The 11,826-nt window shown below is 44.7% G+C and overlaps 1 protein-coding gene across 1 annotated transcript in view; it reads left to right on the forward strand.

Moving 5' to 3' along the window:
• LOC105711315 (leucine-rich repeat-containing protein 37A3-like) overlaps positions 1 to 9,783 on the forward strand; it is a 53,357-nt gene extending 43,574 nt beyond the window's left edge. The window contains 6 exon segments of the mRNA XM_064369190.1: positions 1,293 to 3,219; positions 3,749 to 3,847; positions 7,023 to 7,072; positions 8,933 to 8,987; positions 9,069 to 9,249; positions 9,526 to 9,783. Coding sequence (XP_064225260.1) covers positions 1,293 to 3,219; positions 3,749 to 3,847; positions 7,023 to 7,072; positions 8,933 to 8,987; positions 9,069 to 9,209 — 2,272 coding nt within the window. The 3' untranslated portion in view covers positions 9,210 to 9,249; positions 9,526 to 9,783.
• The last annotated feature ends 2,043 nt before the right edge of the window (positions 9,784 to 11,826 follow it).

An 11,826-nucleotide genomic window follows, 5' to 3' on the forward strand; every position in this document is an offset into this window, starting at 1 on the left:
TGTAAATTGTCCCACAATCTGGATTTGTCTGTTTCCTCATGATGAGATTCAAGTTAAGCATTTTTGGGAAGAATACTGCATAGGTGATACATCCTTCCTGCCTCGTGACCACAGGTGGCCCATAATGCTAAGTTTGATCACTTGATTAAGGTGATATTCCAGATCTCTCCATTGTGATTATTTTGCTGGGTGCAGTGGCTAACACTTGTAATCCCAGCACTTTGGAAGGCTGAGGTGGGCAGATCACTTGAGTCCAGGAGTTCTAGACCAGCCTGAGCAACAAGGTAAAACCCTGTCTCTACTAAAAATACAAAAAACAAAAGAAAATTAGCTGGGTGTGGTGGTGCAAGCCTATAGTCCCAGCTATTTGGGGGGCTGAATTTGGAGGATTACTTGAGCCCGGTCGAGGCTGCAATGAGCTATGATTTTGCCACTGTATTTCAGCCTGAGTGACAGAGTGAAACCTTGTCTCATAAAAAAAATAATAATAATAATTTTCCCCTTGGTAATTAATAAATAATCTATGGAGTGGTACTTTGAAATCAGTGAAGATCCTGTTCACAAGTGTCTTTTTACCCAATTGTGTATCAATGATAATCCTTGTCTGAATCAATTTTTATTACATTGGTGGTGCAGAGTGACACTTTTTTAAATTTTGTCATTCCTTCTGTGTTTACTAGCTGGCATTATTTCATTAAAGAAGAACACTCCCTCTTTCTTTTTGAATATCATTCTTCATGAATTCTTCTTTGTATTAATTATGTTGTATCTTATTTTTGTTATTCTTTTGAAGCTCAAATGTCCATCCAGATTTGACCAATGCAATCTCTGTTTTTTTTTACCCCACAATACATGTTAAACTAAGCTGTTTTTAATGCCCAGAGAATGTCTAATATTTCCCACTCCCAACAGGAATTGAGAAAGGGACTACAGAAGTTGGGGGTTTATTCAGACTCTTCTTAGAAGTCTACCTTCTTCCTGTGTACTTTCAGCCCAAAGTAAAACTTTTGAGTTGGGAAGAGATACTTCTGAATTAAACTACTGATCAGTGTCACCCAATTCTAATCCCAACCATGTTTATTCTAGGCATACCATACTCACTGCCATGCTTAACCTTCTATTGTGCACCTCTGTCCTCCATCCTGTGGCCTTCTGGTTCCTAACCAACTGTCCAGTCCATAGGCCTCAATAACACCTTTTTGCCTAGCCCTGTGGTAGCATTGGTCTGCCTCCTTTACCTACTCAAGAAACCCCTTCACCATTAATTTACTGTTCTGTGTTTTTATCTATAGGATCTTACCTAGCCATATGGCCTGCTGCCTCTGCCAATTTAAAAATAGCATTGAGGTTGTCTGCAAGACAGTCAAGCTGCATTGCAACAGTACATGTCTGACAAACACCACACATTGTCTTGAAGAAGCATCTATAGGGAATCCTGAAGGAGCGTTCATGAAGGCGTTACAAGCTCGGAAGAAGCACATGAGCACTGAACTGACTATTGAGCCTGAGACGCCCTCAGACAGCAACGGCATCAACTTGTCAGGCTTTGGGAGTGAGCAGCGAGACATCAATGATGAAAGTGATGTTATCAGTGCACTAAATTATATCTTGCCTTATTTCTCCATGGGAAATCTAGAAGATGTGGAGGCAATGTTGTTACCATTCATTAAACTGCTTTTTTCAGATTCACAAGATGGTGACAGGCCCCTGGGTATTTTGAAAAACAATACAAAGAGCCCCTCTCTTCAACCCACATCCAACAACTCAACTTACGAAAATAAATTGAGAAAGCTGCATTCTCTGGAAAATGCGTTACATGCAGAAATTCAAGAAAAAATAGATGAGGTTAGAAGGGAAGAAAAAACTGCCATGCTTGTACAGTCCAGCGTTTTAGATCCTAAATTTAAATGGCAAATTTTTCAGACAAAATTACAAACTGCCCAACCACAGGAAAACAGCCTGGCAAAGATTCCAAGTGTAGGAAAAAGCCTGCAGAGAGCAAACAGAGTCCTCATGGGCCCAAGGAGCATCCAGAATAGGCACTTCAAAGAGGTGGGAAAGCAGAGCATCAGGAGGGAACAGAGTGCCCAGGCATTTGTGGAAAACACTGTGAAAGGAAAAAGGCCCGGGAGTGCAGCCCCAAGGGAGCTGGAACAGCCTCACGTGGTGCAGAGGCCTGAGAAGTTGGTGGGAAACACTATCTACACCAAGCCTTTTTTCACCCAAGAGCATAAGACAGCAGTCTCCTCTTTGCTGAAACCCTTCTCCATGGGCGGGCCTTCCGCCTCCACCTCTGCAAAAGCCCAACCTGAGGTAAGAAATGGAAGGAAAGACTTAACCTATGCCATTTTCATTTTAGAAAATGCAAAGGCTAGAGTTAAAAATATAAAGGCTGCTAAACCAACCATAAATTCAAGAAAAAAATACCGCTTTCATAAAACTCGCTCCCATGTGGTCCACAGAACACCCAAGGCCAAAAAGAGTCGAAAGTTCAGAAAGAAGAGTTCTCTCAACAGACTGATGCTTGCGAAGAGGCCTCCATTCTCTGCAGCAAAGAGCCTCATAAATTCCCCTTCAGAAAGGGCTTTTTCATCTTTAGGAGACAGCATTAAAAAGAATTCTTTTCCAGAGGTATTTGCTCCTTCAGAACATCTTATAGGAAACACTAATGTTAAAAACACCACTGCAGGAAATGCCTTTGAAGAAAACATTTTTATGGAAAACACTGCTATGCCAGAAGGCACCATCTCTGAAAACACAGCCTACAATAATCCTCCTGAGGCAGATTCCACTGGGACTGCGTTCAACTTAGAGCCAACTGTTAAACAAACCAATGAAATACAATGGGAATACAATGACCTGGGCACTGACCTGTTCCCCAAGCCCAAAAACTTCAATTACCCATTGATCTTGTCCCCAGGTGATGAGTTTGAAATTCAGCTAAACCAGCAGCTACAGTCCCTCATCCCTAACAACAATGTGAGAAGGCTCATATCTCATGTTATCCGGACCTTGAAGATGGACTGCTCTGAGACCCAAGTGCAATTAGCCTGTGCTAAGCTCATCTCCGAGACAGGCCTCCTGATGAAACTTCTCAGTGAACAGCAAGAAGTAAAGGTGTCCAAGGCAGAATGGGATACGGACCAGTGGAAAACTGAGAACTATATCAGCGAGAGCACGGAAGCCCAGAGTGAACAGAAAGAGCGGAAGTCAAGTGAGGTGAGGACCACAGAGAAAGGTGAGACCAGACTTTCCCATCATTTAGCATATGTCAGGAAAGTGCCAACACAAGAGAACCTGGGACTCGCAGGCCATAGCTTGTCTTGGCCGTGTAACTTTGGCCAGGTGGCTCATGCCTGTAATCCCAGCACTTTGGGAGTCTAAGGTGGGTGGATCACTTGAGGTCAGGAGTGTGAGACCAGCTTGGCAACATAGTGAAACCCTGTCTCCACAAAAAACACGAAAATTAGCTAGGTGTGGTGACACATGCCTGTAGTCCCAGCCACTCAGGAGGCTAGCTAAGGTGGGAGGATCACCTGAGCCCAGGGAGGTCAAGTCTACAGGGAACCATGATCATACCACTGTACTCCAGCCTGAGCAACAGAGTGGGATCCTGTCTCAAAAAAATAAAAAAGAACCTGTAAGCTACTCACTTGGAATACTGGGGTTTTTAATAGTTAGCTTTCATCCTATCTCTTTGTTTTTTTTAAAAAAATTGTTCTTTCCTTTTTTTTTTTTTTTTTTTTAGCTCACTAAAGTCGTTCCAGGATATGGCTACAACAAACTCATAGTGGCAATACCTGTGACTGTAATTGTGATTTTAATCCTAATTTTCTGTGCCGTCAAGGTAAGGACAATAATTAATTCAGGTTTTCAGAATGCAATCCTGTCTTTGTGTAGATTCAGAACCCACAAACTGAAAATCAAAGCCACTTTCCCACCTACTACTACTTGACATTCTTCTTCAGTTGTTTAAGGCCGAGGTATTCTTTGTTCTTTTACTATAATATATATTCCAGGATTTTTAAAGGATCGTCACTTCCAGGAGATTTCTGTCAATTGAAATTAAATTAATCCCACTAGACTATTTTAAGAAATTAAGTTGATATAATAGCAAAATTTCTCCCACCCAAAACTATGTCAACAATTGAATGGACTCTGCCACTAATTTATTTCCTTGTTGTTGAAATGAAGAGAAATGTATAATCTCCACCCTCACAGAGCTGTCATCACCCTGGAGAAGAAGGACAAGCCAAAAGAGAGACGTCTCATCTCATAGACTTACTAGACTCACATAGTGTCTTCCTTCTCCAGTGTGTAGGGCATTGTCTAAATAGGTCCAGTTAAAGTACTACAGGGTAGCCATCTTTCTAAAAAGTAGTTGGCCACTTACTTAAGTTCACAGGGGAGGGGGGAATGTCTCATACTCCAGCCCTCCTGAGCCCAGGCCCTCTGTGAGATGTGTCACCATTTCTCGGACCCATATGAGACATTCCTCCTTGGATTAGGGATGCTCAATCTGCATTACATATCTAAAGCCTACATCTGGCTACTCTGGGGCGAGTCCTGTTTATAGCGCCCATTCCCAGAGCTTGCCTCTGTTTGCCTTTTGTTCAATTACATGATGTATTACTTTTTCCAACAGGCCAGTGCTAGCATATTGTAAGGGTGAGTTAATAAGCTGTCAACCTTGACGCTATGCTGCCAATCCAAACTTATTTTCCTCACTCACCATTTCCATTATTGTGGCAGCCCTCCATTCCAGCCAGAGCAGCCCCTCACCATACCCTGGTCACACCATGCCCATTTCTGCTTTTGTCTGTGCCTTTGTCCATCTAAAATGCCCTTATTTCACTCTGCCTGAGGGAACCCTATGAAACTCTCAAAAGCCAACTCAAGTTCGTCTTTCTTCTTGACACCTTCCCTGAATACTCCAGCCCTTCTGAGCCTACTCCCTTTGTGAGATTTGTCACCATTTCTTAGACACCATCTGAGAGACTTCAGAGGCTGAAGTGGGAGGATTGCTTGAGCCTGGGAGGTCGAGGATGCAGTGAACTGTGGTCATACCACTGCACTCTTGCCTGGGCAACAGAGCAAAACCCTCTCTCAAAAACAGCTACCACCAAAAACTGTCTTGGGATTTGAATAGGATCATGTTAAATTGCAGATTAATTCGAGAATTAACATCTGTACAACATTCTAGGAACGTGATATCTCTTGTCATGTATTCATTTTTTTGAATGTCTTTCAGAAAAGTCTGTTTCCATCATGTAGATCTTACACATCTTTTGTTAGATAAAAGATCTTTGTATTTTTGTTCCTAAATACTTCATACATTTTTATTGCCATTGTAAATGGGATCTTTCTTCCATTTTCTAATTAGTTATTGGTGGTACCTGGGAAAAGTATTTGAAGTAGCCATCTTTTAAAAAAATTTTTTGTATGCTGATCTCTTGATTTTGTATATAGCCACCGTACTGAATTCTTTTTTTTTCTTTTTTTTTTTAAAGATGGGGTTTCACCATGTTGGTCAGGCTGGTCTTGAACTCCCAACCTCAGGTGATCCACCCGCCTTGGCCTCCAAAGTGCTTGGATTACAGGCGTGAGCCACAACGCCCGGCCCTGAATTCTTATATTACTTCCAGTAAAATGTTAGTTGATTCTCTTAGGCTTCTTTGGCTGTCTAATATTTATCATTTCATATGCAAATAATGATAGTTTTGTCCCTTCCTTTCCAATAGTTATGCTATACTTTCTTCCCTCCCTCCCTTCCTTTCCTTTCTCCCTCTCTCGCTCCCTCCCTTCCTCCCTTCCTTCCCCCTCCCCCTCCCCCTTCCTTCTTTCCTTTCCTCCTTCCTTTCTTCCCTCCCTCCCTCCTTCCCTCCTTCCTTCCTTCCCTCCTTCCTTCCCTCCCCCTCCCTCCTTCCCTCCCTCCCTCCCTTCCTTCCTTTTCAGAGCCTGTTTTTACCCAGGCTGGAGAGCAGTCACTGTAACCTCAAAGTCCGGGGCTTAAGGGATCCTCCTGCCTCAGCTTCCTGAATGGCTGGGACTACAGGCCAGCAGCTAATTTTTAAAATTTTTGTGTAGAGACAAGGTCTTGCTATGTTGCCCAAGCTGGTTTTCCTGCCATTTTAGAGGAAGGACTCGGGTTTCCTTTTTTTCCTGCTTTTAAGAGTTTTTATTAGGAATTATCTGTTGAATTTTATCTAAAACAGTCAATAAAATATATTAAGTGCCAGCTGCATGCAAGACCCTAAGTTAGATACAGTCAGCCCTCTGCATCAGCAGGTCCACATCTTCAGATTCAACTAGATGAGGCTGAATATTTGAAAAAAAAAAAAAAAACACACACACACACACACAATGAAAATACAAATAGAAAGTACAGCATAACAACTGTCACCATTGTACAATATCTATACATTTTATAAGTGATGACTTAAAGTACATGGGGCCAGGCTTGATGGTTCACACTTGTAATCCCAACACTTTGGGAAGCCAAGGTGGGAGGATCGCTTGACCAGCCTGGGCAGCATAGTGAGATGTGGTCTTTACTAAAAATAAAAAATAGCCAGGTATGGTGGTGTGCACCTGTAGTCCCAGCCACTGAAGAGACTGAGTTAGGCAGATCACTGGAGCCCAGGAGGCTGAGGCTGCAGTGAGCTGTGATCATGCCACTGCACTCCAGCCTGAGCAACAGAGGGTGATCCTGTCTCTAAATAAATAAAGTATATGGGGGATGTGTGTTGGTTATATGCAAATGCTGCACCATTATATATAAGGGATTGAGCATCCACAGATTCTGGTACGGTGTGGGGGCAGTATCCTAGAACCAATCCCCTGCAAGATATCAAGGATGAGTGTACTGATTCAAAGCACTGTTAAACAGCATACAATTCCTGTCTCCAAAAAGTTCTGTCCTCAGGTGGATGAGACTTACGATGAATAAAAGGAAAAAATACAGATTTGGAAATAATGGTTGTTGTGATGGGTAATCTTAATTGTGTTTTCTTCCAAAACAGATTTATTATCATAGAAGGGCACCAAAGGAAGATGAAAAAGGATTCTCAAGGTAAATATTAGTCTGGTGATTTTTTTTTTTTTAATTCAGAGTCTTGCCCTGTCGCCCAGGCTGGAGTGCAAGGGCACAATCTCAGCTCACTGCAACCTCCACCTTCCAGGTTCAAGCGATTCTCCTGCCTCAGCCTCCTGAGTAGCTGGGATTACAGGCACATACCACCATGCCCAGCTAATTTTTTGTATCTTTAGTAGAGACAGGGTTTCACCATGTTGGCCAGGCTGGTCTCGAACTCCTGATCTCGTGATCCACCCGCCTCGGCCTCTCAAAGTGCTCGGATTACAGGTGTGAGCCAATGCACCCAGCCAGTCCAGCAATTTTAAAATTATAATTTAAGAAATAGAGGAAAGCTTAGAACTCTGTCCTCATTTTTCAGGGAGGAAACTACCCAAGACAGGAATAATACTTACTTACCCTAATGCTTAGCCTGACTCCCCTGAAATTAGCTCCCCAGCCAAAGCTGAGCTAGATGGAACGAACAAGGACACATCTGATGTCCCCAGCCCTTTGGGGAGATGGGAAGGGACAGGAAGGGGAAAGGTTTTGGTGCCTGTTCCTGCTGGTGGTGGCAGGCTAAGGGCCTTCTTGGAGGCTCTGGGGAAGGGGTAGGGAAGGCAACCTGGTGTTGGAGTGAGGGCGCTAGTCTCCTTCAAGGCTTATGGAAGAAAGAATATGTGAGTCCTTCCTCTAAAGTGGCAGGAAACACTACTTTCTCTTTTTTTTCTCCTTTCTTTTTTCCCTGGATCCGAGAACTGAGGAAACACTACTTTTTCATCTTACTGGTTTTTGGGCTCCCACTCTATTCCTTTTATACAAACCTCACAGAATTTTAACTAGGAAGGCCAGGCCAGGTGGCTCACACCTGTAATCCCAGCACTTTGGGAGGCCGAGGCAGGTGGATCAATTAAGGTCGGGAGTTGGAGACTAACTTCACCAACATGATGAAACCCCGTCTCTAATAAAAATACAAAATTAGCCAGGCATGGTGTCACACACCTATAATCCCAGCTACCTGGGAGGCTGAGGCAGGAGAATCATTTGAACCCAGAAGGTGGAGGTTGCAGTGAGCCAAGGTCATGCCATTTGCACTCCAGCCTAGGCAAAAAGAGTGAAACCGGTCTCAAAAAAAAAAAGAAAGAAAGAAAGAAAGAAATAGGTGAGACTTTAGACAGTAGTTTGTCCTTTGTGATAGGAAACCTGAGAAAGAGAAAGGGAGAGTGTCTTGCCCCATGGTCACACAATGCACTCTGGCTTTTTCTATTTTATTCACATTCAAAAGAATATGTTGTCCTTTAAGCTGATGTCACAGCTCACTCACTCACCAGCGACAGCCTGCTGTATGAAGATCTATGAGATAGACAACTTGGCTAGTTGCACTCAGGCATTTGCTTCAGGTGATTCAACTTATAGAATAAAGCAAATAAAGCATCTAGAAAAAAAAACAACACCTCATCCTCCACCCCCCCATCAAGTGATGCCCATGAGACTAAGTCTGAAGGGGACTGATGTAAAATGCTTCTGCCGAGCATGGTTGTGTGGTTTGTTCACTGTACAAGGGCGGTTGGCCAAGGGGGTGAGTGGGACTGAACATCCTCCCCGTGCTCCATGCTAAGCCACACACAAAGTCCCTCCAGCTATATTGTGGGGCCCTTCTGGACAGACATGGAGAGCTTCTGAAAGTCCCACCTGCATGGAATTATTTTCAAGACCCCAGGTATGTGGTTTGCAGTGGTTCTGCTCACTGTGATTTTGGACTGAGGTACTCATTTAGTCCTAATAAGACCAGAGAAGTACAGTGTGAGAGACGTGGGAAATGGCAGCATCACTCACTGTGTTGTGCATGTGTCTCCCCAGGGGCATTTCCAGATTTCTGCCACACAGGACATGCTCATCACAAAGTGCGACTCAGGTACATTGAAGCAGGATTCATTGCTGTGGCCAGAGAAAGCAGAAGACATGCAAAATTAATATTTCCCTTTCTATCTTCTAGGGTGGCTTTTTAAGATGGCTGCTCTGGCTTGGGGATACGTACAGACATCTCAGTGCCACACGTGTGAAAAACATGACAGAGAAACTGCATGACAAGGAGTCTTCCAGTGAGGATGAGATCTTCAACAGGGAAACTGTGTAAATGATGGGCCCTCACAGTTCCCATCTAAAATGAGGAGGGGGTAAGTGATGGGCCCTCACAGTTCCCATCTAAAATGAGGAGGGGGTAAATGATGGGCCCTCACAGTTCCCATCTAAAATGAGGAGGGGGTAAATGACGGGCCCTCACAGTTCCCATCTAAAATGAGGAGGGGATGAGAAGCTTAATTGCTCCTTTCAAGAATTAAAACTGTCTGGCAGGAGACCCTCGGGCCCCCCTCTCACCCCACCCAGGTCCCAGCCACGTAGAAAGTACTCAGCTTCTCCACTTAAAAGGCCCCTCTTCCTTTTCCGCCCAGCAACAGGCCTGACCAATCACCGACCGTCCCGTCAGCTCTCCAGCAGCTTCCCACCCAACTAACTCCCGCCCAGCAGACTTCCCGCGTGACATCCCACCTACCCAATCGCCACCCGACACGCCAGCTTTCCCACTCCCCCAGTCACTCTACCTCTATAAAAGCCGCAGAAAAAAGAAAGCCGGCGCGAGACTGCTGACTCTTCCCCCGGCACGAGTCCAGTCCGCCCGGAGGCTCTCCAATAAAGCCTGAACTCCTAAACTGTCTATTTGCCTGGTGTAATTCGGTCGCTCTCTGGGGTTCAAGCAAGGAGGGTCCGGGCGGGTCAGACAAAAACCTTGCCATTGTTATTCTTATCCCAGGGATAGTGAAGCCCCAACAGAAGCTCCAACAGAAAAGACCCCAACTGGAGAGTCCTTTTCCGCTGCTGAGGGGGAGAAGAGTGAGGCCCTGCTGTAGGAAGAGAACACAGAGTGACCCCAGCCCACCTCAGGCCTTCTGAAAAATATTATTTTTCTCATAATATAGTTAATTCTAGCAATGCAGTAAGACATTTGAATGTGTAAATATTTACGCAGAAATAACAAGGGCCATCAGAAAGAAAAACAGTACTGAAGCCAGCAGTCCACACATCCACCAGAGAGGCAGCGGGCAGGGGAAGCACATCCACCAGAGGCAGCGGGCAGGGGAAGCACATCCACCAGAGGCAGCGGGCAGGGGAAGCACAGGGCCATCTTGCCCTCCCTTGTTTCCCAGTCTAATTAGTCACCCAGACCTGAAAACGTACCCTCAAGGGGTGGAGATTTTACATTTAAATACAGTCATTCTTGGTGCCTTCTCCCCTGGTTCATCAAGCACCAGTCATATAATACAATATACTTGACCTCCTGCCCGCAGAGGACCTCCCCCACCTCCTGGCCCCTCTCATAGGATCACTGGGCCTACCTGCACTGTGGGGGCAAGCCCTGTCTTTTTCCCAAGCCCTCAAACCCATGCAGGAATGTTCATCCAGATGTGGGAGGGGGCTTTTCACCCTTATAAGATGGTGGAAAACTCACATTGTTTTTTGGTTTTGTTGTTGTTGTTTTTCTTTTTAAAAATCCCAACCCTTGGATAGCAGAGAGATGCTGGAGGGGTAGGGTCAAGAAGAGTGTGTGAGAGCAGTAATTTCCCAAAACTGCCCTCTGCAAGACTATATTTCAGAAAACATACTGGTGGGGCTACCTCTCCATTCACATGTACTCCCCTAGCCTCTCCCCATCCCTCACTGATGCACACCCATAGCCGCACTGTTCCATAACAGCAGTAGAATACTGCAGAAGGCGCAAGGATTGCTCCACTCCATCTTCAAAGAAAAAGTCACTAATAAGTCACATTTGGTAAGTTAGTGAACGTTAAACACATTAGTGAGCAAAAGAAAATCTGAATGAACAAGAATTGGTAAATCTACCTAACAGAACACAAGTGAACGCTGGCAGTTCAGTAATAGGAGGTAAAGAATGGCGCCAACTGCAGAACAGCAGCCCTCGTCCCAGGAGCAGTGTGACTGGGAAGCAGCCCCGCGTGAATGCTGGTGGGGGTTCTAAGCAAAGCGAGTTACCCATCAGTTCCAATGAGTTTGCTGAAGCCGGACAAAAGACACCTGTTCTCAGGCCAGGCACGGTGGCTCATGCCTGTAATCCCAGCACTTTGGGAGGCTGAGGTGGGTGGATCATGAGGTCAGGAGGTTGAGACCATCCTGGCTAACACGGTGAAACCCCATCCTAATAAAAATACAAAAAATTAATTGGGCATGGTGGCATGCACCTGTAGTCCCAGCTACTCGGAGGCTGAGGCAGGAGAATCACTTGAACCCAGGAGGTGGAGGTTGCAGTGAGCTGAGATTGCACCGTGGCACTCCAGCCTGGGCGATAGAGTGAGACTCTGTCTCAAAAAAAAAAAAGACACCTGTTCTCTTGCTGTCTGCCCCAGTTACCTCCCCAAGTTCCTTACTGAGACTGAAAAGTGTCTTTCTGTGTAATGACTTCAGTGAGCAAACAAATATTTGAGTTTAAAGCACAAGACTAGTTATAAGTATAGGCAGAGCAGCAGCTACCATTTACAATGTGCTTACTTGATGCCAAACCCTGGGTTAGGCATTTTACAGTCTTATATCATTTAGCCCAGCAATCCATGGAAGCATAGTTTTTAAAATCATCACCTGACAGATAAGAAAACAGGGCTCAAAGAACATAGGTGACCTGCCCAAGTGTCCAAGGCCACACATCCAAAATGACAAGTTGGCGTTTTACAGCAGGACTGTTA

Source organism: Aotus nancymaae, unplaced genomic scaffold (assembly GCF_030222135.1).
Source record: "Aotus nancymaae isolate 86718 unplaced genomic scaffold, 86718_ANA_hifiasm-v0.15.2.pri h1tg000089l, whole genome shotgun sequence".
Lineage (NCBI taxonomy): Eukaryota > Metazoa > Chordata > Mammalia > Primates > Aotidae > Aotus > Aotus nancymaae.